At 43.2% G+C, this 25,389-nt stretch overlaps 2 protein-coding genes across 3 annotated transcripts; one reads left to right on the top strand and one right to left on the bottom strand.

The window, feature by feature from the left end:
• The first annotated feature begins 2,133 nt into the window (after positions 1 to 2,133).
• Positions 2,134 to 3,934, top strand: LOC131130125 (uncharacterized). Its single transcript, XM_058074316.2, has 4 exons — positions 2,134 to 2,284; positions 2,366 to 2,473; positions 2,563 to 2,599; positions 3,201 to 3,934. Exons 1-4 carry the CDS (start codon positions 2,195 to 2,197, stop codon positions 3,494 to 3,496), a joined length of 531 nt encoding a protein of 176 aa, XP_057930299.2. The 5' UTR covers positions 2,134 to 2,194; the 3' UTR covers positions 3,497 to 3,934.
• A 16,396-nt stretch (positions 3,935 to 20,330) lies between these two features.
• faslg (Fas ligand (TNF superfamily, member 6)) lies at positions 20,331 to 24,486 on the bottom strand. 2 transcript variants are annotated; one of them, XM_058074318.2, is made up of 4 exons: positions 24,169 to 24,486; positions 23,923 to 23,977; positions 23,788 to 23,853; positions 20,331 to 22,789 (listed from the first exon to the last, which is right to left on the bottom strand). In XM_058074318.2, the coding sequence occupies exons 1-4, from the start codon at positions 24,463 to 24,465 to the stop codon at positions 22,368 to 22,370; spliced, it is 840 nt and encodes a 279-aa protein (XP_057930301.2). In that variant the 5' UTR covers positions 24,466 to 24,486; the 3' UTR covers positions 20,331 to 22,367. The 2 variants fall into 2 exon arrangements, with proteins under 2 accessions (XP_057930301.2, XP_078646251.1); XM_078790125.1 differs by having other exon boundaries at positions 23,788 to 23,977.
• Positions 24,487 to 25,389: the final 903 nt, after the last annotated feature.

Below are 25,389 nucleotides of genomic sequence, written 5' to 3'. Positions count from 1 at the left end.
GTAGTCAGTGTACAGCTTGTGTGGCTACCACTACCTTTCCAACTCTTTTGGGCATGAAGTTCACTAGAGCTTCACCTTGGGAATCCCCGTCTGGGACAATATAACTGACATGTTGCACTCAGCCTTCCGTCTGAGGATTTCCAACTGATGTTCAATAGGGTGTAGGCCCGGAGACATACTTGGTCAGTCCATCACCTTTACCCTCAGCTTCTTTAGCAAGCACTGTTCATTTTGGAGGTGTTTTTGGAGTCATTGGTATGTTGGTATACCACCCTGCGGCCCAGCATCTGAAGGAATGGCAGTTATTTTGAGGGAACAGCAACACATTTACACTGTTAATGTAATAACAGGACACAATTATATATATTTGAATGTAATAACAGCTCTAAATGAACTGAAAACAAGCTGAAAATGTATTTGCCTAGTTTCTTTAATAGTAGCAGGACATTAGAAACACTTTAAACATGAGCTCTGACGGGTTGCGTTCAAAGACACCAAGTGATTTGGATGTATTTTCTGGGCGTTCCAAACATAATTAACTGCAGAAAACTGTACTTTCGCAGTTGGTTACCTGAGTGAGTGACACTTATTGTATTTCTTTATTTAGACCAGGGATCTCAAAGTCAATTTACTTGGGGGCCACTGGAGCTAGGGTCTGGGTGAGGCTGGGCCGCATCAGGTTTTCAAAAAAAAAAAACACTTTTTCAGTGTTTTGATCTCAGTCATGGATGATGAGAGAAAAAGCAAAATAGGCATGCTTGTTCGCTTGCGTATGGGCAGGGCAAAATCGCGTCAATTGTGTGCGGTGTGCACACAGCTTTAAGCTGTCATTTCTGGGTGCATGAAACCATATGGCATCCATATCAAACTAGCATTGAGTTTGAGACCCCTGATTTAGACCACACATTCACACATAATAAAGATTGTTGTGATGTTTTGGAGTGTCCAAGAAGGCACTTCGCAGTCGTCTATTGACAATGAGGAAGTGTCGTTCCGATCACAACCGGACAAGAAACGTGTTTTGATTTGGTGATGCATATATGGTGTTGGTATTGCAATGCTGTTGATGTGTTCAGGTGAGAACGAAGTTATAAAAGAGTGACCTGTGAGAAGATCCTATTGTTCCCCCATCTACCGTCATAACAGGGGCGTGTGCGTTAATAAAAAAAATATTACGTAATTAATACGTTTTCTCCCAGTGCGTGCATGGGTTTTCTCCGGGTACTCCCGTTTCCTCCCACATTCCAAAAACATGCTAGGTTAATTGGCAACTCCAAATTGTACATAGGTATGAATGTGAGTGTGAATGTTTGTTTGTCTATATGTGTCCTGTGATTGGTTGGTGACCAGTCCAGGGTGTACCCCACCTCTCGCCCAAAGACAGCTGGGATAGGCTCCAGCACCCCCCGCGACCCTCGTGAGGAAAAAGCGGTAGAAAATGAATGAATGAATGAATGAGTTACTGTGATTAATATGGAGTTTTGTTAGTGAACATTTCATGAGTATTAGTAGTATCGTAGTATGAGTATTTCCTCAGGAGTTTGATGGCCCTGATGATAATGTTGTACATTGCAATATATACATCCGTAATATACATCCATAATATCTAATATCTTCTGGCCATTCTCCACAGCGTCTGTGGCAGGACCCTCCACACATTCAGAGAATGGAGTCCATCAGTCACTTTCCTGCTCCTCTGCAAACAGTAAGACCGTCTTTTACTCAACAATACACACAAAAACAAATGAACATATTTCACATCTGGAAAAATGATATTTATTACAACTGAAATGCTGCCACCTGCTGGACATGTGACAACATTATTTGTGTCAATAGGTCTGCTGTGCTCCTCCTGTCATCCAGCCAGAAGTCAGCAGCCAATATCCAGTTGGAGTCATGTAAATCACACACACTGCTATATAGGCTCACCGGACACACCAGCTGTTGTCTAATGTTGTGTGTGTGTGTGTGTGTGTGTGCAGGAACAACCAGCTGCTGTATGATTATGGAGCTTGCACATTCTCCTCCCCCCTTACTTCAAAGTCAACAAAGTAAGATTTGACAACAAGGTGTACCTACCTGACATGTCCACACAGAGGCGACACATGCTCATGTTGTCTTTTGTAGGAGAAAGAGGAAGCCAGTGACCCACGGGGACGGGAGGCCGTATATTAAGAAGCCCCCCAACGCTTTCATGTTATTCATGAAAGAACAGAGGCCTATTGTGAAGGCCAACTTTATTAACAAAGACAGCGCTTCAATGAACAAAGTCCTGGGCCAAATGGTGAGTGTGTTCTGTGATTAGTGTTATTGTTGTGTTGCTATTCATTGAGTTGTATACTGACAGTGTGCTGATATTCCACAGTGGAAGTCGCTGACACAGACGGAGCAGGAGAAATACTTCCGGGAAGCTGAGTCACTAAACCAGATACATGCCAGCATGTACCCGCAATGGTCCTGCAGAGACAACTATGTATGTCACCCACACATACTAGTAGTAATACACCTGAGCCCAGTTGGATGCAACAAGTTAATATTTAATGCAACATGTCTTTGGTGTAGGGCAAAAAGAAGAAGAGGAAGTGGGGCAACAGAGCAAGTAAGAGTTTTTGTCATTTGTATTCTTATTAACAAGCATAGCTGTTGCACAATTAATTACCCAACAATCTCGGGTGTGTGGTCTCCAGAAGTAAGCATGTACTTTTTTACGGACTCCACAAGATGGCAGTATGATCACGCAGCATCTGCATGCACTTTAAAATGCTGCTTCTCAGCTGTAGTTGTGAAACTCAAGGTTTGCTGTTTTCAGCTGGCTGAGCAATGCACTTTGGTTTGCACAGGTAATAATTTGCCTGCCACATGGGACTGCACTCCATGTGGTCGTCATTAACTGACAACCTTCCATCCAAGGACACCAGAATTGAAGAGAACTCGGCATCCACTTCTGTAGTATCCAGAAACATTGCATTGTAAGCATTAATTACATTAATAGATGTTCCAAAAGACCAGATGTGTCATTTTTCGAGTTCCGTATACATATATACTCACTGTGTTCACTGAACAACATTGAGCTTGTGAATACATTGTTGGTGGCCTAGCCCCGCCCACGTTCTCTTGCTCACCATCATGGCAGACTTTCTGCTCTAAGGCGTTCTCCACTCTCTTCACCCAGTGTATTTGTGTGTTGGTGTTTGCTGCAGCATCTGCATCAGATCCCCCTCACCAGGCCCAGACCACATGCTTGACAATGGTTCAGACGGTGTGGCTGCAGTCTGTCAGCGACGTCTGCGTCATGCAGGAGGCCTCGCAGGTCAACCTCGCCTTCTCCACGCTGAGTCAGTGCGAGGCTGGTGCGCAAATAGCGACGCCGATGGAAGCCTTGACCTCGGCGCCGCCAACCCAAACACATACCAGAGACAGCATCACACAGTTGCTCAGTTTTGATGGTGAGCTCATGAGGATGGAGCACCTGGGTTCACTGGCCCCCTCGTCATAGCCTGCCTTGCCCTTTGGTCTTTCGGGTCAGACATTGAGACTATTTTTAAGCATGAAATAAATTTCACCAGCAATATGAATACCTTTGCAATTTCATCATGACCCAAATGGAGAGAAGTGATATAGAAAAGGGGTGGGTGGATTTCTATTTTATTATTAGTGTTGTTATTCATTGTGGAAAAAAGAGCTATTATCCATCCATCCTTTTTCTATGCCGCTTATCCTCACTAGGGTCGCAGAGGTATACTGGAGCCTATCCCAGCTGACTTGGGCAAGAGGCGCAATACACCCTAGAACAAACAAATATATATATTTAATTCCATAGTTGGCACAGCCTGGTGAAGATGACGCACCGAATAGGTGTACTTTCATTCGGTATTCTTGAGGTTCTGTGTCTGTGTTTCCATTTTCCCACCAAAGAAACCTCAAATAGTCTCGGCAAGAGACTGGTTACTCAGTACACAGAGATGCCCAACAGAGATTCTAACCCAGATCTTCTGACTGTATGGCCAACATGCTAACCACTAGGCTACTGTGCTGCCAAGCACTATGATAAACAGTATTAATGATTGTAATATAATCGTCACAAAAGTAATAAGTAAACATTTTATATATGTGTATTGTAGACAGGGGGACAGCAGTATTAATCGTTAATGATTGTAAGTGGAACAAGTCAAATGAACATATACAGTATATACTTTTTAGAGTTTGGGCACTATAGTTAGTTCAGCCAATCTTTAATATATTTTTATTACATTTTTATAAGATGTGTGTGTTCTTTATGCTGTGTGTGTCTAAATAAAGACAACATATAATGAGTGGATATTCTTTAACACTGAAAATACTGGTGTTCACTCCTTATGTCAGCATAAACATTAATTTTCTTGGTTTATATAATGTACACATTGTAAATTACAGTACACCACTGGCAGCTAGAATCGCCAGCTTCAAACTTATTTCACGGTGTGTTACTGTGATCGACAACACTATATTACTGTAAAAGTATTACAGTACTGTGCTGTAGAGAATACAAACATTACAGTGTCTCAAAATAATGACCAATGTAAAGCTTACCAAGCAGTATCAGATGAGGGCTTGCAGGAGGAGTGAGGATTGTTTCAATGTCAGCTACAGAGGCAGGCACCTGGAAGGAACAAAGACAACCGTAAGTGTGCCATGAGCAGCTGAATAATGCAAAGTACCATCTCTTTACCTTCGCTATTACAGAGGACATCTTTGTTGGTCAGTTTTACTCTGAAGTATTCTGTGATGGCTCTTCCACATTCCGCCATACTCAGTTCCAAGCTACGAAGCACATTGGTGTCTGTAAGCAACTCAAAATGGTCGTAAATGTACCCGAGAATGAAAAGAAAAGGCCATTTGCTTTTCTTATCGTCAATGTCAGTTAGTGAGGCACGCAGGAGAGCAACTAACGTAACCTTAACGCAGTCTAATCACAATACAAATCGTTACACCTGCTGTAAAACTCGACAGAAAGTCAAATAAAAACCCACCACAGCCATCTCTGTTAGTCATTTCACTCTTCCACCAACCACCAAGTGTGTAGTTTGTTCGAGATAAGTCCTTAATTCTGCCGACTCGACGTAAAAATATTTTGGACGTGCTCTTTCTCTCCCCTGCTTTGCTGAGTGACCAGTATGTAAAATTAACTGGAACAAAATTTAATGAAAGAAAAAACATCAACCGTAAAAATGTTGCTAACATTATTCAAAACTTAGCCTCACTGACGAGTAGCACTGAAAATCAGGCACTCGCTAGCTAGCCAGTTTGATTTCAGTCAGGTTGCTTCATTCTGCTGTAAAAAATTAAAATAAGTTAGTTAGTTTTTATTTACCTTGTTATTTGTACACTCTATAAGTAATTCAGAGTATCTGTTGACACCACTTGATTTAATACATAAATGCAATGTAAAAAAATGTAATTGTTTGATTTAGATAAACTTTCCAAGTTGCTAACTTTATTTTTTAAGTTATGTTCAAATAATAACGTTGGCTTAATTTAGCATGTCATATACACTCCAATTTTATTGTTGGTAAGCTTAAAACAAAATTCAAGTTGCCATGACTTAATAACATTAGCTTGGTAACATAATTTTTCTTAACATTAACCTTTCCATTTTAAGTTCCATCTCCTACAAGACAAGACAGTGCAGGAGACTGAAGCAACATTTCATGGTGAGTAAAATGTGTTTCTAATTGTTCTACTGAAGTGATGACTTTAAATTAGTCACAATAGACTTTCATTGAGATAAGTCAAAGTTAGCTTGTTTAGCCATGTGACTGCTAGCTTCTATAGCAATGTTACCACGTGTTAGTTGTATATTCTTCCCCTGAGCTAGTTTAGCCGTGTAACTGCTACCTACAGCAGCTGTTACCCAAATGCCACAGCCACATTTTTCCTGAAAAAGTATATATTTTGTTCATTAACATGTGTAGCTGTGCTCTTTTTTTCTAAATATATTTAAACATATATATATATATAAAGTTACTGCTACTTAAAAAGCTGTGTGCATTGTTATTAGTAGACAACAAATTAAACTACTTTGAATGAAATGTCAGTTGACTTAACATATTTTTTTGAGTTACGAACTCGAAAACTTGTCCCTATGACAACAATTATTCAGTAAGCATTACTTAAAATAAGCTTTGAGTGAAGAGGAAAAGCTAATTCGTGCAATGCAATATTGTTTGTTGGTTCAAAGCAATTTCAAATTAAGTTGTCATAACTAAGAAAGACTAATGGAAACTGTTGCGTTGATTTTTTTTGTTGAGGCTAAACATTTATTTTTTGAGTGTAGATGCACATTTGGAAGGATGCAGATGAAGCAAGACTTCATGTTCATGGGTAGCAAACATGCGCAGGCAGGAGAACTTTCCCTCGCGAGTTTGGCACGCACCAAATTTTTTAAAATACTGTAGTTTACTGTAATTTATAACAGTAGCATACTGTTGACAGCCCATGCGCTGTGTTGCTTCACATTGAACAACCCACAATGCATTGCAAACTACAGTAAAAAACCGTAATCCGTTAATACAGTATATTACTGTTGGAAATCGGCCGTAAATACGATGAGTGGATATTCTTTAACACTGAAAATACTGGCGATCACTCCTTATGTCAGCGTAATGATTAATTTTCTTGGTTTATATAATGTACACAAACAAGGAACACAGTAGTAGCTGTCTTTTTTTAATCAGCAGGATCCAAAAGAAAAATATTCTTAACAAAATGCTGTTTGCAGCCTACAAAATGAAGAAAGGATTTTAAAAATATTGTCAAATGTTCTACTAAAACATTGCAGAGAAAGAAGCTGAAAAAACATGACATGACAATAAATTGACTCCAATCTTAGGAATATTAAGAATTGAAGGAATGTTATAGTTAATTGTTATACAAGAATAAATCAGCAATCTTGGGCATTTTAAATAGTATTAGAAGAAACAAATATATATATTTAATTCCATAGTTGGCACAGCCTGATGAAGATGAAGCACCGAATAGGTGTACTTTTATTCGGTATTCCTGAGGTTCTGTGTCTGTGTTTCCTTTTTCCCACCAAAGAAACCTCAAATGGTTACTGGTTACTCAGTACTCCTTCTCCACACAGAGATGCCCAACGGAGATTCTAACCCAGATCTTCTGACAATGGTTCAGACAGTGTGGCTGCAGTCTGTCAGCGACGTCTGCATCATGCAGGAGGCCTCGCAGGTCAACCTCGCCTTCTCCACGCTGAGTCAGTGCGCGGCCGGTGCGCAAACAGCGACGCCGATGGAAGCCTTGCCCTCGGCGCCGCCAACCCAAACACATACCAGAGACAGCATCACACAGTCATGTGACTGTACATGACCAAATACGATAAGACAGTTATTTCTTTTTAACTTAATAAACGTTATTTTCGCATTGCTAACGATATCCAACGAAACCGAACAATGGCAAGCGTGACAGAGACAGACTGGGAAGTTATTACGGAGCTAATTAACGAGGAGATGGACCAGATGAGCGCCCTCCAAAGTGCTGCTCACCCCCAGTATGATCATGCAGGCCGCCTGGACAATTATGAGCAGCAATAATGTACTTTCTAGTATTCTGTATGTGTGCATCTGTCCAATACATATGTACTAAAAATAAAAATAAATAGGTTAATTACGATTGAATTAGTTAATGGACAATTTGTGTTTGGTAGGAGAACGGGGAAGCCTACGCACAGGAGGACGGTAGGCCATATATTAAAAAGCCCCCCAACGCCTTCATGTTTTTCATGAAGGAACAGAGGCAGATTGTGAAGGCCAGGTTTTCCAATAAAGACAGTGCATACATCAACAAAATCCTGGGCCAAATGGTGAGTTGTGTTATCGGTGTTGTCGTTTTGTGGCTCTTCATTGAGTTGTGTACTGACAGTGTGGTGATGTTCCACAGTGGAAGGCGTTGACAAGGATGGAGCAGGAGAAATACTTCCAGGAAGCAGAGGTGCTCCGCCACAAACATGCTTGCATGTACCCCCAATGGTCCTGCAGAGACAACTATGTATGTCTTTCTCTATTTCTCTCTCTCTCGCTCTCACACACACATGCACAAACCTGAGCCAGGTTTTGGATGCAACAAGTCAACATATGATGCAACATTTGTTTGTGTGCAGGCCAAAAAGAAGAACAAGTACGGCAAGTAATGTGTCTTTTTTCATTTTCATACGTTTAAAATTACTTGCTTATGCCATTTTGACACATCTCTTGGAGGACTAGTTTTCTTGAGAGGAGGAATGGGGCCAGAAATCCTAAGGGATCATATACAGACGCTGCAGCTGAGAGAATTCCACGTCGTATGAGTGGTGTCTCGTTAAGAAAAACTTTGAAGTGGAAGGAATCACTCTCAACATCCCAATGTACTCCAAGAACTTGCTGAACTGGAAGAGCACTGTGGTTGAGATCCACATCCTTTGCTTCTGGAGCACGTTGGTTGACCTCAATAGACTCCAGAACTTTCCTGTCATTGGAGATGAACTTATGGAGGCGCAGTTTTCCTTTAGCGCCAATAGCTTGAACTTCCTTGGCCAGTTCTTTTGCTTCTTCAACAGAATCCACACTGATGAGGCCGTTGTCGACATAGAAGTTTCTTCTGATGAAGTTGGCTGCTGCTGGGTGTTCCTCTTCATTTAGAGCAGCTAAATGTTTAATTCCATAGTTGGCACAGCCTGGTGAAGATGAAGCACCGAATAGGTGTACTTTCATTCGATATTCCTGAGGTTCTGTGTCTGTGTTTCCATTTTCCCACCATAGAAACCTCAAATAGTCTCGGTCTTCTTCCGTGACATGGAATCTGTGGAACATTTTTTCCACATCGCACATGACTGCTATTGGGCGTTGGCGAAAGCGACACATCACTCCTGTGAGCCCATTGGTGAGATCTGGTCCCGTTAGAAGGAGATCGTTCAGTGCTGTACTTTCATATTTGGCTGAGCAGTCAAGCACGATTCTGATTTTATCTGGTTTCCTAGGGTGGTAAACCCCTTGATGTGGGATGTACCACCTTGTCAGCCTTCTCTGCATCGCCATCTCTGAAGACACCTTCCATGAAGCTTACATAATCTTCTTTGAATTTGGGATCATTGTCCAATTTTCTCTTGAGGTGCTTTAGTCGAATTAAGGCAAGCCTTTTGTTGTCTGGAAGGACAGTGCGTACTTTAAATGGGAGGGGCATTTCAAGATGGCCACTTTCATTATGATGGATTTTCCCACTGAGTATTTCCAGGAACTTGGGATATGTCTTTCTTCTTGGATTGAGTGTCTGCAAAGTCAAGCTCAAGTGCTTTGATGATTGAGGCAGGTGGCAACTCTTTCACCATCATGCGATGACACAGACCAGTTACCTCCATCGAGCTGACAGGCTGAGATCCACCTCCAACAATACTCCACCCCAAGTCTGTTTTGATTCCATATGGCTCATTGTCGGTGCCTGACATAACTCTTCTTGGAACGAGTGCTCTTGGGCAGTCGTATCCTATAAGCAGCCCAACCTCACAATCCATTAGACAAAGAATCTCGTGAGTTATAGTGGCGAGGTGTTCCTTCTTGGCTGTTTTGTTGGTAGGGATATGAGAGCGTTCAAGTGGGATGAAGTCTCTTGTATATGCCGGTGGTAGATCAATGAAGATTTCGGAGGAGAAACCTCTCACTCGCAGACCCTTTGCCTTGTGACTATTCACAACTGACTTTCTTGCCAGCATGGTTGAGAGCTTCAGTCTTACTGGCTCTATTTCTGCCTTCAGTTTCTTGCACAGTGCTTGATCAACAAATGTGCGGTTACTCTGGGTGTCTAATAAGGCATACACCAACGTTTCAGACTCTGGGGCATTGGACAATGAAACCTAAACTGGGACGATCATTGATGTGCTCTCATCACCGCTCCCATTCACACAGCATGGGACAAACTTGCAGTTATACCACAAATAACTACAGTTTATGTAACAATTAATACCTTACTTTGATGGTATATGCTGTACATTTGTTGCTTCAAACCTTTGAAGAACAGTCCATCAACGATTGGGCTATCACTGTCCGGCCGAAGGACTTTAGTTCCCTCTGCTGGTGATGTCGTGAACTGCACGATAAAACCGAAGTCCGTTCGGATGACGGTTGCTCGTTGTTCTCGATTTGTTGCGGACCGTTCCACCCCACGATGGATTTAGGCCACGTTTTAACTGTAACTACCCTGGTCCAGCAAAAGGTTCACGCCTCTTTTACTGATGTCCTCCATGCATTTATTGCTCTTCATTGCATTCACACGCCATTGCAGGACATTGAAGCATCGTGAAACATCGTTAGACACCGTGAAAACTGCAAACAAACACATACAATTTGCATAAAACAATCAATAAATATACAATACAATAGTTTTTTTAAACAAAGTTGTATTCACCGTGTTCGCCAGGTGGACCAATGGTAGATTATACAGGAAATCTCTCTTTCTCTCTCTGTCTGTCTGTCTGTCTGTCTGACTTTCTCGTTGTGCTTCGCGCTCCAAACGCTTCTCTTACTACAGAGTACTTCCTGTTACTACGCAGTACTTCCGGTTACCACACAGTACTTCCGATTTGTGTCACATGACTCACAATACAATAAATTTCTTAATAAACTAAATGTGTACAATAACAAAAAATATTGTTGTAAATGTAGTGACATCGGTAGCTACACACACCCTGCTCCAAAGTCACCAAAGTAAGATTTGACAAAAAGAAGTCTACTTTACTTTACACATCCACATGGAGGTGACACATGCCCATGTTGTCTTATTTTGTGTTTGGAAGGAGAACAGGGAAGCCTACGACACAGGAGGATGGTAGGCCATATATTAAAAAGCCCCCCAACGCCCTCAAATTGTTTATGAAGGAACAGAGGCTGAGTGTGAAGGCCAGGTTTGTCAATAAAGACACACATCAACAAAATCCTGGGCCAGATGGTGAGTTGTGTTATCAGTGTTGTCGTTTTGTGGCTCTTCATTGAGTTGTGTACTGACAGTGTGGTGATGTTCCACAGTGGAAGTCGCTGACAAGGATGGAGCAGGAGAAATACTTCCAGGAAGCCGAGGTGCTCCGCCACAAACATGCTTGCATGTACCCCCAATGGTCCTGCAGAGACAACTATGTATATGTCTTTCTTTATTTCTCTCTCTCTCTCACACACACACACACACACAATGCCGCAATGCCTATCACCTTGTGCGCATCCGGGACGGTGATGAATGGAAGACTGCGTTTAACACACATGTCGGCCACTTTGAGTACCTGGTAATGCCCTTCGGTCTCACAAATGCACCCGGCGTCTTCCAAAACTTGGATAACGACATCCTTCGCGATATGCTCGGCCGCTTCCTCTTTGTTTACCTCGACGATATCCTCATCATTTCCCCTTCCCTCGAAAGACACATCCAACATGTACGCCTGGTTCTCCAACGTCTCCTGGAGAACAAATTATTTGTTAAGGCTGAGAAATGCTGTTTTCACGCATCATCCACCCCATTTCTGGGGTTTGTCATAGAAAAGGACCAGCTTAGAGCTGACCCTGCCAAGATTCAGGCCGTAACTAACTGGCCGGTCCCAATCTCTCGCAAGCACCTACAAAGGTTTCTAGGGTTCTCCAACTTCAGCCGCATCACAGAGCCCCTTAACAGACTCACCTCCTCCAAGATCCCTTTCGTTTGGACCCCGGAAGCAGACTCCGCTTTCAAATCGCTTAAAGCTCTTTTCATTTCTGCACCCGTCCTGGTTCACCCTAACCCATCTCTCCCCTTCTTTGTCGAGGTTGATGCCTCTGACACAGGTGTGGGGGCCGTCCTCTCCCAGCACTCCACCACCGACCGGAGACTGCACCCCTGCGCCTTCTTTTCTCGATTCCTGACTCCGGTTGAACGGAATTATGACATTGGCAACAGGGAACTCCTGGCCGTCGTCCTGGCCCTCCAGGAGTAGAGGCACTGGTTGGAGGGGGCGGAACTCCCATTAACAGTCCTCACGGATCACAAGAACTTGACCTATCTCCGCTCTGCTCAGCGACTCAAACCCCGCCAAGCCAGGTGGGCCCTGTTCTTCACCCGTTTTAACTTCATTATTATCTTCCGCCCAGGATCCCAGAACACTAAGTTGGACGCCTTATCCCGCATTTACGCCGCCCCCACCAAACAGACCACCCCGGAACCTATAATCCCTAAATCTTGTATCCTTGGGGCCCTCCAGTGGGATATTGAGAGGCGGGTCACGAAGTCTCTCCAAACGATCTAACCCCCCAAGGCTTGCCCACCCAGACGCCTGTTCGTTACCCCCAGACTCCACTCCGACGTGTTATGCTTGGCCCACAGTTCCAAGCTGGCATGCCACCTCGGTATCAATCGCACCATCTTCCTCCTTTGCCAACGTTTCAGGTGGCCCACCCTCCTTGCAGACGCCAAGAGGTTCGTGGCTGCCTGTGCAGTCTGCGCCCGGAACAAGGCCTCCCACCAGGCCCCCGCTGGACTCTTCCACCCCCTGCCCATCCCGTCCCGGCCCTGGTCCCACATAGCCGTGGATTTTGTTACTGGTCTCCCCCCTTCCAGCGGCAAGACCACCATCCTCACCATCGTGGGCAGAAGATGGCCCACTTCGTCACCCTCCCCAAGCTCCCCTCTGCCCTGGCGACCGCTCAGCTCCTGGTCCACCACGTTTTCCGCCTTCACGGCATTCCGTTGCAGGTGGTCTCTGATAGAGGTCCCCAGTTCTCGTCCGCAGTTTGGAGGGCCTTTTGCAGGTCCCTGGGGGCAACCCCCTGCCTCACTTCTGGCTACCACCCACAGAGTAACGGTCAGATGGAACGGACCAACCAGGACCTGGAGGCTGCCATCTGGTGCGTCTGCCATCAACAGCCAACCACATGGGCCACCAATCTTCCTTGGATCGAGTATGCTCATAACTCCCTGATCAGAACCATTCCACGCCGCCTATGGCTTCTAGCCACCAGCATTCCCCTCCTTGGAACCGGACTCGACAGTCCCCTCGGTGGCCACCCGCCTCCGCCGGGCACGCTTAGCCTGGCGCAACACCCGGTCCGCCCTTGCAAGGACATCCGAGCGGAACCAACGGGTAGCCAACCTCCACCGCACACCTGCCCCCCACTACCGGGTGGGGCAAGAGGTGTGGCTGTCCTCCCGTGACCTGCCTTTCACCGTGGACTCAAGGAAACTGGCCCCCAGGTTCGTCGGCCCTTACCCCATCACTCGGGTCATCAGCAGGGTCTCCTTCAAGCTGCGCCTTCCACAATCCCTCAAGTGCAATGAGGTATTCCACATTTCTCGCCTTAAACCTGTCACCCTCAGCTCTCTCAGCCCCCCCGAGGTGCCTCCCCCTCCACCCAGGCGAGTCGACGGTCACCCTGCATTCACAGTCAAGGCAGTTTTACACGTGAGAAGAAGGGGAAGGGGCTTCCAGTATCTGGTCGACTGGGATGGTTACGGCCCAGACGAGCGTTCATGGGTCGCAAGGTCTCTTATCCTCGACCCACGCCTCCTCACCGACTTATACCGCCGGTTTCCTGAGAAGCCAGGTAAACGGCCAGGAGGCGCTCGTTAAGGGGGGGGGTACTTTTACGATCACCTGTTGCCTCTTGTGGTGCTCTCTTTCTTTCTCTCTCTCCAGTCTATCGCCCGCCTGGAGCTGGGACAGCGGGACGCACCTGTTCTCCATCAGGCCGCTCCACTACTTAGGCTGATTGGAGGCAGCTGGGAGTTGCTGGTTCTTTGTTCGCTCTACGCGACGTTCATGCTCGTCACGACCTTGCTGCCAGCTCTCTCGCTCCTGTCCAGCTGTCCCTGCCCCCCGTGCCAGTGGACTCTAGCCTGTTCTCTTATCCTGGTGTGCCTCGTCCGCCAGCGCCCTTAGTTTGTTCTTCTTTTATTTTGTTATTAAAAGTACGTTCAACTCCTTCATCCTGCATCTGCATTCTGTGGTCCGCTACCGAGAAGACGTAACAGAAAGAACCAGCCAAACTATGGATCACGCAGAGCAGGACCCCGTTAAGAAAGCGCTGCGCTTGGGAGCAATCAGTCCTCAGGAAACAAGAGGAGCCACTTATCGCTATGGGAACCTGCCTCCACGAACTGTTGGCTCGTCAAGAAGCCATGATGGAGAGTCTGGGCGCCCGCCTCAACACATTGCTCAACACATGGCCGTCAGATACCCTCCATCCATCCGTTTTCTTTGCCGCTTCTTCTCACTAGGGTCGCGGGTGCCCTAAAATACAACATGTAAAATTTAAGTTATTTAACCAACATACTGTAACTATTTATTCAGCAAATTCTTTCTATATGATGGAGTGATATGGTGGTTACTGTAACAGTGTATGAGCAGCCATTTGAAATGGTGATTTAGGGCCATCTAGCGGTGACGGCGCACATCGCACCTAAATTAAGGAACTATTCCAATAATGAATCACCATGAAATGTAAGTAGAAAATGTTGGACATTAAAGCGTGTTTTTACTTAATGTGATTCTGTCACGTCGTTACTACCTCACAACTTCTTGATGAAATTGGCTTCGAGTCGAAATTTAACTGATGTACTAGCTAGCTTGCTAGCTAGCAGTGTAAGCCTAACTAGCTAAATGAGTCATCTTCAAACGGCAAACTCCACTTCCAACATGGAAACATAACGCGTGTCACAATTGGACTGATGTATGTACAATTGACCCAGAATGTTTCAGTAATGGACGTTCTGATGGCGCCGCCTACTGGCCAACCGATGATAGGCCGTGTATAGTTCGTTAAAAAAGTAAGTCACGTGACTGTACATGACCAATCAAATACGATAAGACAGTTATTTCTTTTTAACTTAATAAACGTTATTTTCGCATTCCAATGCTAACGATATCCAACGAAACAGAACAATGGCAAGCGTGACAGAGACAGACTGGGACTGTATTACGGAGATAATTAACGAGGAGATGGACCAGATGAGCGCCCTCCAAAGTGCTGGTCACCCCCAGTTTGATCATGCAGACCTCCTGGACAATTATGAGCAGGTAAAATGAAGGCTACAGAATGTTTTGTCAAAGTTGATATCCGTTGCTCGACTTCTTCACGACTTTTTCAAGATTCATATGCATAGTTATACTGGCATTGGTTATTTGAGGGGCACCCAGCCCATAGCCTTGAGGCTGTAGAACCATATTAAATTAGCATAAATAAGTAAATATAATCGTTTTCTGAAGATGTGCTATGATGAAATATTTGGATGATAATAGCAAGCCTTGAAGAAGTATTACAACAATAATGTACTTTCTAGTATTCTGTATGTGTGCATCTGTCCAATACATATGTACTAAAAATAAAAATAAATAGGTTAATTACGATTGAATTTGTTAATGGACAATTTGGACAAACATATGTTACGTGAAATCACTTGCATTGATATCGATTAAATTTGAGGATTAAAAAAAACATAGTTGAAGGGAATATGTTGTAACATGCAACACCGGGAAAATGTCAATAAAAGGTCAAGAATCCCCCACGACAGTCCTGATGACAATGTTGTAGTACATTGCAACATATACAGTATATATACAGTCCATTATATCTTCTCTTGGTGGTTCTCTGCAGCATCTGTGGCAAATGGAGTACAACAATGGAGTAATCAGTCACTTTCCTGCTCCTCTGCAAACAGTAAGACCCTACCTTAGCAATACACACAAAACACTTGAACAAGTATCACATTAAGCATGTACATGATCTGAAAATTCATTTGGCATTCATTCCAACTGAAATGCTGGATATATGACAACATTGTGTGTGGCAATAGGTCTGCTATGCTCCTCCTGTGATCCAGCCGGAGATCATTAGCCAAAATCCTGTTGGAGTCATGTAAGTAACATACACTGATATTTAGACACACCCAGCACACCTGCTGTTGTCTTATGTGTGTGTGTGTGTGTGTGTGTGTAGGAACAGTCAGCTGCCTGATGCTTATGGACCTTGCCTGTTCTACTCACCCCCGGCTCCAAAATCACCAAAGTAAGATTTGACAAAAAGAAGTCTACTTTACACATCCACACGGAGGCGATACATGCCCATGTTGTCTTGTTTTGTGTTTGGTAGGAGAACGGGGAAGCCTACAACACAGGAGGATAGTAGGCCATATATTAAAAAGCCCCCCAACGCCTTCATGTTGTTCATGAAGGAACAGAGACTGATCGTGAAGGCCAGGTTTGCCAATAAAGACAGTGCCTACGTCAACAAAATCCTGGGCCAAATGGTGAGTTGTGTTATCGGTGTTGTCGTTTTGTGGCTCTTTATTGAGTTGTGTACTGACAGTGTGGTGATGTTCCACAGTGGAAGGCGTTGACAAGGATGGAGCAGGAGAAGTACTTCCAGGAAGCAGAGGTGCTCCGCCACAAACATGCTTGCATGTACCCCCAATGGTCCTGCAGAGACAACTATGTATGTCTTTCTCTATTTCTCTCTCTCTCGCTCTCACACACACATGCACAAACCTGAGCCCGGTTTTGGATGCAACAAGTCAACATATGATGCAACATTTGTTTGTGTGCAGGCCAAAAAGAAGAAGAAGTGCGGCAAGCAAGCAAGTAATGTGTCTTTTTTCATTTTCATACTTTTAAAATTACTTTGTACACCAAACACAAGAGCCCTATAGAAATGTAGCCTTTACATAACAAAAGAAATTATATACATTTTACTACTTGCACCAGGATGTGATTAATGGGCTTTGCTAAGCAAATGTGGCATCCATCCCCAAATTTTCATAGGAATCAGGGCTGTAGTTTTTCTGTAATTATGCAACAAACTGGAAGAAAAAAATCAATAAATCTCGCTGTCACAATATGACACTCAGCAAAGGTAGTAAATGGCCCAAATTGTTTACATTTACATAACAATATGTACCTTATTTAGGGACGCGAGATGCAGTCTCGGTCTAATCCAGTCAAACTACAGCCATTGCAATAACAAGAATAGCAAAAATGCCCCAATTAACGCCTCAATTCAATTACCTGATGACTCTGTAAGCAAGCATGTCCTTTATTATGAACTCCACAAGATGGCAGTAGCTGCATTTGAAGTATCATGCAGCACAGCTTTATCTACCTCTGCATCCACTTTAAAATGCTGCTACTCAGCTGTTGTTGTTGTGAGACTCATGCGTGTTATTCTTACCATACAGTTGCTTACAGTGAACTCCTTAGGTGTATTCATGCTGTCTGAACAGTGTAATTCTTACTGCTGTTACAACATTGGTTTTGTTGCTTCTGGATTGTGCAATATACATCTTTGATTGAAAAGTAGTTCCCTATTGTTAAATGTCTTATAATGCTCATATTTACAAGAAATGAATATGAGAGGAACTCCGGTTTCCTCCCACATTCCCAAAACATGCACGCTCGGTTTATGGTGACTCCGAATTGTCCATAGGTATGAATGTGAGTGTGAATGGTTGTTTGTCAATATGTGCCCTGTGATTGACTGGCAATCAGTCCAAGGTGTACGCCGCATCTCGCCCGAAGACAGCTGGGATAGGCTCCAGCATACCCGCGACCCTCATGAGGATAAGCGGCATAGAAGATGAATGAATGAATATGAGTGGAAAGTGTTGAGTTTGGGGTTTTATTTAAAATTCCTTATGGACACCAGAAATTGGCTACCAGCTGGCCAGGAATAGCATCAGCCGATTTCACCTAGATGTCCTGGCGGACAGTAAGGTGTTCAGCCATGCTTGTAGGGCTTCCAAATTTTAAAACCCAATAATCAATCTTAAAGGAAATGATTGATTAAAGAACACAAAGAATTCCAATAAATAAAGATACTTTAAAATTGTGAGTTTCTTTCACCCACCCAGTGTATGTTTAATAATGTAGAAAAGAGTATACATTTGAGTTTGCCTTAATTACAACTTTTTCAGTTTTCAACTATTTCAATGAATGGCTTATACAAACACCTCGTCCTTCTTGTGCTATAACTGACGAATTCATTTGTGTGTTTGCATCTGTAGCAGAGCCCCAGGCCCACAAGCACGTGCGTGACGATGGTTCAGCTGGCGTTGCTGCAGTTTCAGAACCAGAAGGCCTCGGAGGTCAACCTGGCCTTCTTCATTTTGAGTCCTTTGGAGGCCTGTGCACAAATGGCGACAGTGGAGGAAGCCTCCTCCTCTGCGCCACCAACACAACCACTCAACAGACACAGGAGCACGCAGTTTCTCTGTTTTGAAGGTCAGCTCAGGATGATGGAGCACCTGGGCAGGGCCTGCCCTTTGGCCTTAGCGTCACAGACCTTTTCAAATTATCATCAGAATGATTTTAATAGTAAAAGTAATAGTGAGTAAAGCATAAATGATATACTTTATGTGTATACATATATAAATATATATGTACTATATACACTGTAATCCTTTTTAGATTATTTTAAATATTTTTAATTACATTTTTATTTGATGTGTGTATGTTCTTTATGCCATGTGTGGTTTAAATAAACAAAGACAAAACATACAATGAGTGCCTATTTCTATCACTGACACTTCTGGAACTTCTTGTTTCATATAAAGCGCAAAAATAATCAACACATTTGTACTTGTTTCTTTTAAATGTAAAATAATCTAAACACACAAACACAAATTGAATAAAGGATTTAATAAACATGGTTGTCACCTTTGCTAATAAAAATAAATGAAATGGAGAAATGCACTCTTGCATATTCGCCCATCTTCTTTGTGTTTGTGTATATAATATTTTTTTCAATTTGTAGGTTTGCAGGAAAGAGTGCTACAGATATATATACAGCAGAGGGCGGTGCCTTACAAATCAATTCAACAAATACAATACTTTGTGTCTGTTTCTCAATGTGTAGAGAAACATGTAAAACGCATTCAATAACTGTAAGGGGCCTATTACAGGATTTCGACTTTCAAAAATATGCATTTTAGGGTTTAGAGTGTAACAAATAGCAGGGATCTTCTCTAAATCAACTTTGTGGACAATTACATCCCAGGAAATCACACGTGTATATCGATCTTGTTATAAGGGGGAACTGTCATTGTTTCTGGTTGGAATCTTTTCAATGCAACCCCAATGGGCCCTAATGGCTCCCTGGAGCTTTTTGAAAAATGTTTGAAAATGGAAAAAGATGGGGGTGGTTTCATATGTTTTCTGTAGGAGGACAAACGTGACACAAACATTCTTAACGTTTTCCAATGCTGTAAAAATATGTAGAGTAAATATTAAATTTCTACATTTCTGTCAACGAAGATTTGCGTCATAGCCTGCGACATAAGTTTCTATCAGCAGGGCGGGATGCCAGGCAGGTGGCTGTTGTAAACAAACCGGCGGCTGTGTGATGGGCCAAGGATCCCAAAAAGAAAAAGAGAAAAATAACTGAGGAGAACAGAGGATTAAACGTTTCTTGGACCGAATCATTTGCATTCATGCATTCATCTTGTCGGATGCCCGATGTTGAGAAGCTGACCAGTCATGTCCGAAAACAGAAGTGACATTAAACGGGTAAGAACACAATCCTGTCAATAGGCACACATTTACTAACAAAGTAGCTGTTTTATAAAGTGATTTCTGATTTTCGTCAGTGGAATGACACTTATGATATTATTGTGTTTTGTTGCTCGGGTCCGAGTGTTACAGGCATTTGCCTTGGACAGCTATGTAGGGTGAACTTGCCTGACCTTTGAACCAGGAAGTTCGTCCGGTGTGAAATGCCTCGGGACTGTAATGTTCAAATAAAGTTGGTTGGAAGCAATAAGTAACATTTTCCTTCTCTGCTGAAGTCAGGTCGCCCTTACTACGTTTCAGAGCTGAATAACACGAGTTAACAAAGTTAACACAAGGATAGCTACGTTGGTTGCGTGTCAAAAGAGAAGAGGACATCGGTCTTGTTGTCTCTGACGGCAAAGAAGGGAAAATGTGAAAATAACCATAGCCACAACTTTCTACTTCAATTAGTCTACTTGTGTGATGGTTAAAAAATTTTAAATAACATATTTGTTTTATTAATTTAAATGTAAATATTAAATTAATTGTATTAATGTACAGTGAAGAAAATAAGTATTTGAACACCCTGCTATTTTGCTATTTCTCCCACTTAGAAATCATGGAGGGGTCTGAAATTTTCATCGTAGGTGCATGTCCACTGTGAGAGAGATAAACTAAAAAGAAAAATCCAGAAATCACAATGCATGATTTTTTAACAATTTATTTGTGTGATACAGCTGCAAATAAGTATTTGAACACCTGAGAAAATGAATGTTAATATTTGGTACAGTAGCCTTTGTTTGCTATTACAGGTCAAACGTTTCCTGTAGTTTTTCACCAGGTTTGCACACACTGCAGGAGGGATCTTGGCCCACTCCTCCACACAGATCTTCTCTAGATCAGTCAGGTTTCTGGGCTGTCGCTGAGAAACACGGAGTTTGAGCTCCCTCCAAAGATTTTCGATTGGGTTCAGGTCTGGAGACTGGCTGGGCCATGCTAGAACCTTGATATGCTTCTTACGGAGCCACTCCTTGGTTTTCCTGGCTGTGTGCTTCGGGTCGTTGTCGTGTTGGAAGACCCAGCCACGACCCATCTTCAATGCTCTGACAGAGGGAAGGAGGTTGTTCCCCAAAATCTCACAATACACGGCCCCAGTCATCCTCTCTTTAATGCAGTGCACTCGTCCTGTCCCATGTGCAGAAAAACACCCCCAAAGCATGATGCTACCACCCCCATGCTTCACAGTAGGGATGGTGTTCTTCGGATTGTACTCTTCATTCTTCTTCCTCCAAACACGCTTATTGGAATTATGACCAAAAAGTTCTATTTTGGTCTCATCTGACCATAAAACTTTCTCCCATGACTCCTCTGTATCATCCAAATGGTCATATGCAAACTTAAGACGGGCCTTGACATGTGCTGGTTTAAGCAGGGGAACCTTTCGTGCCATGCATGATTTCACATCATGACGTCTTAGTGTATTACCTACAGTAACCTTGGAAACGGTGGTCCCAGCTCTTTTCAGGTCATTGACCAAGTCCTGTCGTGTAGTTCTGGGCTGATTCCTCACCTTTCTTAGAATCATTGAGACCCCACGAGGTGATATCTTGCATGGGGCTCCACTCCGATTGAGATTGACCGTCATGTTTAGCTTCTTCCATTTTCTAATGATAGCTCCAACAGTGGACCTTTTTTCACCAAGCTGCTTGGTAATTGCTCCGTAGCCCTTTCCAGCCTTGTGGAGGTGTACAATTTTGTCTCTGGTGTCTTTGGACAGCTCTTTGGTCTTCGCCATGTTACAAGTTAAAGTCTTACTGATTGTATGGGGTGGACAGGTGTCTTTATGCAGCTAACGACCTCAAACAGGTGCATCTGATTCAGGATGATACATGGAGTGCAGGTGGACTTCTAATGGGCAGACTAACAGGTCTTTCAGGGTCAGAATTCTAGATGATACACAGGTGTTCAAATACTTATTTGCAGCTGTATCACACAAATAAATTGTTAAAAAATCATGCATTGTGATTTCTGGATTTTTCTTTTTAGTTTATCTCTCTCACAGTGGACATGCACCTACGATGAAAATTTCAGACCCCTCCATGATTTCTAAGTGGGAGAAATAGCAAAATAGCAGGGTGTTCAAATACTTATTTTCTTCACTGTATGTACAGTGTATATATACAAAGTAATGAAAATGTAATTATTGCCTTCTTTCCAAATACATTTTCTTATGATGACGGCAGCTTGACCCTGGAGCAGATAAATTCACCTTGGACTATTTTCAAAGGGAAAATGTGATGGACTTTGACTTGAGAACCTAAACCACAGCAGACACAGCACACGCAGTTCGTACTATATTGACATAAGTACATGAGACCATTTAGGTAGGTATTAGCACAGGAAGGAAGTACACAGCAGGGTAAAGCGTAATGAGACCGAGCATATGTGGGTCTGGCGTGTACATCTTTGTTCGTCTTGCTTTTTCTCACCACCTTTAACGGCTCTCTGTGGCGTGCAGTCAGAAAAAAAGCAGAGGTGAGAAGAAGGGGGAGGCAGAAAGTGCAAAAACTGCTGCACTGTGGTGTCTTTGAATACGGCCAGTGGAGAAATACAAAAGTGAAGACAATAAAAGGCAAGTGAGAAATGATATATTAATATGATAAGATGTAGTCATCTACATTGCTGAGGACTCTCAAGTTCATTATAAGTACATGAGGGATGAATAAATATTTTCTTGAAAAATATACACACTAAGTTAGTGTTAAGCCATAATTGTATAATTAATACTGTGTGAGTCCTTTGTATAATTCCCACCATGACACTTTAGGTGCATGGGTGACTTCTGAGTCAGTCTTCAGATTTGGTACAAGCCAAAAAAGTTGCCATCATGCGAGTCACTGAGATATTTGGGGTGCGACACGTTCACCATGACTCTGTCGCGCTCCTCCAGCTGCAGAGCTGAACCTAGGTAACTGTCGGCTGTCCAGGCATGGTCCGCCTGCCTGGAGCAGAATCCTGCCCTGTGGGCCTCCATCAGGGTCACAGGTCCAAGGGGATGCCCTGCCCTTTTCACAAACACAGTGTGAACAAAGGAGGACGTGGGCGTGCATTTCTTGAAGATGAGCTCCACTCGCGAGTAGATGTGGTACAGTCCACTCCGGTTGACTCGCAGCGCGCCGTCCTCCACCTGGTACGCTACACCCCCGGCGGTAAATGCTTGGCCCACCCGCGTGTCCCAACGCAGGGTTTTGCGGAAGGTGACTTTTTCTATTCGACCTACAGCAATGAGTGTAGGAGTAAAAGCTTCAGTACAATTTCACTTCAACCAAACAGGAAAAATATTCCTCGAATTTTACAGTTCAAACCGTTCAAGCGTGATAATAACCATAGAACCAGAAACTTACATAAGAAAGAGTCTGGTGAATTACACATCAACACTGTGTGCACCATTGTTATATACATACACTTATCAGTGTTCGGAGTAACAATGTCAACTCATTCGTTCCCAAAAACGTATTTATACGTCTTTTTGCACGAGAGGCACAAAGAGGTGGTGATGTAACTGCACAATAGAAGAGATTATGTGTGGCGCAGTTTTAAGACAAAAAAAATTGCCACAAGGTGGCAGAAATGTTTCTTCCAAGAACTTGGAATGCTCCTCTCCTATACAAGGAGGCTATGTTATGTCTTAAATGGCTTATTTTCTCTGATTTATTGTGTAATCCAAGCGTAAGGGTGACTATAGGGGTGTTATTTTGTGTCTGGAGGACTCTAATAATGTTAAAACACCTATGTATTTGGAAGCTTGTAAAAACAGGTTATCTAAGCCATTGCTAACAAAATATTCTGACTATTAATATTGAATCCTACTTTGCAGAAATTAACTTATCACGGTCAGGTCAGGAACCAATTAACTGTGATAAACGAAGGACCTATGTACTGTTTACTGTCATCGTTCACAAAAATCGCTGCTTGAAGGACCCGACTTGTTTGCCAACATCACATAAGCCACACAGAGAACTCAACAGTGGTGAGCCGGAGCGGTGTGTGGAGTAAAAAAACTAGTATTTTTAGGTTGTAAGTATCTTTTGTGTTCCTTTATCCAAAAGAACTTTAATTTGTGAGGTTCCTAAATGTCTTTGATGCAGTTAGGGTCAAGGTTTTTCCACACCAAGCATGCCTTTATGGACCTTTTAGAGACGGAAAATGGCCTTTCTCATGCTTTTCCTGCAGTCACTCCCTAAGGAGGTGTATTGTTATAATGAAATTGTTACCTATCACATGTGCTGCGGGCCTTTCATCTTTTTCTTTCTTCTCATCTCTTTTTCCTCCATTGGAACCTGAAAGCATCAAATTGTTGCTTTCTTGCACAATTTGCCAACATGATTGTTTAAAGTTAATAGACCTACCAATTTGCTTCTCTGTTCTGCTCAGTTCTTGCACCGGCTTGACCTGATGTGAAATCTGTCAGCGAGAAATAAGAGTGCATGGTCACCACAAAGTCGCAGCAACTTGCTTTCTTAGAATTAAAGGGTCAGGATATCCTGTCTTTGTTTGGACTATTGTCCACAGACTGAACCTCTGAGTTTAAACATCTACTCTGATAATCATTCAATTAAATGCATGCAATATGCACATTAGAGTTTGTTGCTTACCTTGCGCATGTCCTTCATTTCTACCTGCATGTTGTGAATCTGGTACCCCCCAAGGCCCAGTGCCGCAAACACCAGCACAAAAAGCAGCAGCATGACCGTGGTGAGCCCAGGGATGACCCCCTTGAAGCAGCCACTTGGCCTGCGACCCCTCAGCCTTTTCTGGGCAGGCGGGAAGGACCAGCAGGGTACCACATTTGGAAGCGGGTCTGAATGGTGGTGCTGATGGTGCTGATGCTGCTGTTGACCTCCATCCACAACAAACACTTGTGGGAAGGGATAGTTCTTGTCGCAGTTCATTTTGCCGGTCCAACTGCAATATAATTTATGTATGTACGCAAGCGTGTGTGTATGTGCTGCCTTACAAGGGGGTGTACAATCTTGTGAACACCTCTAACCACAAATTCCTCCCACTTGCATGTGAGAGCATCGCAAACGTCATCAAAGTGGCTGCAAAGCAAACGTCTGAACAACTGAACTTGGATATAAGTAGTCAGTGTACAGCTGGTGTAGCTGCATCCATTTACAATCCACTGGAAAGGAGTCAACATAGAGCCATTATTGTCTAAATATATGGTAACACAACTGAGGAGCAAGATGCATGGTGATATGAGTAGATATGGTCTGGTCCCGGCACTGGGGAAATGTGTTCATGATCATGTTCTTCAGAATGTTCATGTTTCCCCTCAATGAACCGCAGCTCCACAGTGCTTGGAGTACTCATGCATTCCCACACCATGGTGGCACACCAACACCAGGCTTTACTCTTGGCAAGACAATTATCTTGCGACATTTGTGTTGCCAGTAGACAATAACCAATAATGGTTGTGTGTTGACTCATTTTCAGTGGATTGAAGCTGCACACTGACTAATCTAAATACTGTATATCCAAGTTGACTTTCTGAAGTATACTATCATAAAAATGCTTTCTGAAATATGAGGGTTGCACAAATGTTTGTCAAACGCTGTACTACGGTTTTAATGTGTGAGGGGGGTCAGGAAGCAAACCCTCACCTCAGTCACCAGATTCCAAGAAAAGGACAAGTGACTCAGAGCCACATGTCCTACTTTTAAATACATGTTTTTTTCTTTCTCTTTGTCCCAGATTCTTTAACAAAGTTAATGTTCGCCTCCATTTTTTGAACGCCCCCTTTAAACAGTTACACATAGGCAGATTCTGCATGCAGTGATGCAGACCCTGTATCGGTCTGTTGTGGTGAAGAA

The sequence above is a fragment of the Doryrhamphus excisus genome, linkage group LG4 (genome assembly GCF_037039965.1).
Source record: "Doryrhamphus excisus strain RoL-2023G ecotype Guam linkage group LG4, RoL_Dexc_Guam_v1.1, whole genome shotgun sequence".
NCBI classification, from domain to species: Eukaryota; Metazoa; Chordata; class Actinopteri; order Syngnathiformes; family Syngnathidae; genus Doryrhamphus; species Doryrhamphus excisus.
This window is presented reverse-complemented; position numbering and strand designations above follow the sequence as displayed.

Bases quoted from the DNA above. Each gene is read 5' to 3' on its own strand.
- LOC131130125 (XM_058074316.2), top strand. From the start codon at position 2,195: ATGTTATTCATGAAAGAACAGAGGCCTATTGTGAAGGCCAACTTTATT. The intron at 2,474-2,562 runs GTATGTCACCCA...TCTTTGGTGTAG, and splicing joins GGTCCTGCAGAGACAACTAT to GGCAAAAAGAAGAAGAGGAA. The intron at 2,600-3,200 runs GTAAGAGTTTTT...TGTTTGCTGCAG, and splicing joins GAAGTGGGGCAACAGAGCAA to CATCTGCATCAGATCCCCCT.
- faslg (XM_078790125.1), bottom strand. From the start codon at position 24,465: ATGAACTGCGACAAGAACTATCCCTTCCCACAAGTGTTTGTTGTGGAT. The intron at 23,978-24,168 runs GTAAGCAACAAA...TCTCGCTGACAG, and splicing joins AAATGAAGGACATGCGCAAG to ATTTCACATCAGGTCAAGCC. The intron at 22,790-23,787 runs GTAACAATTTCA...TCATTGCTGTAG, and splicing joins GCCCGCAGCACATGTGATAG to GTCGAATAGAAAAAGTCACC.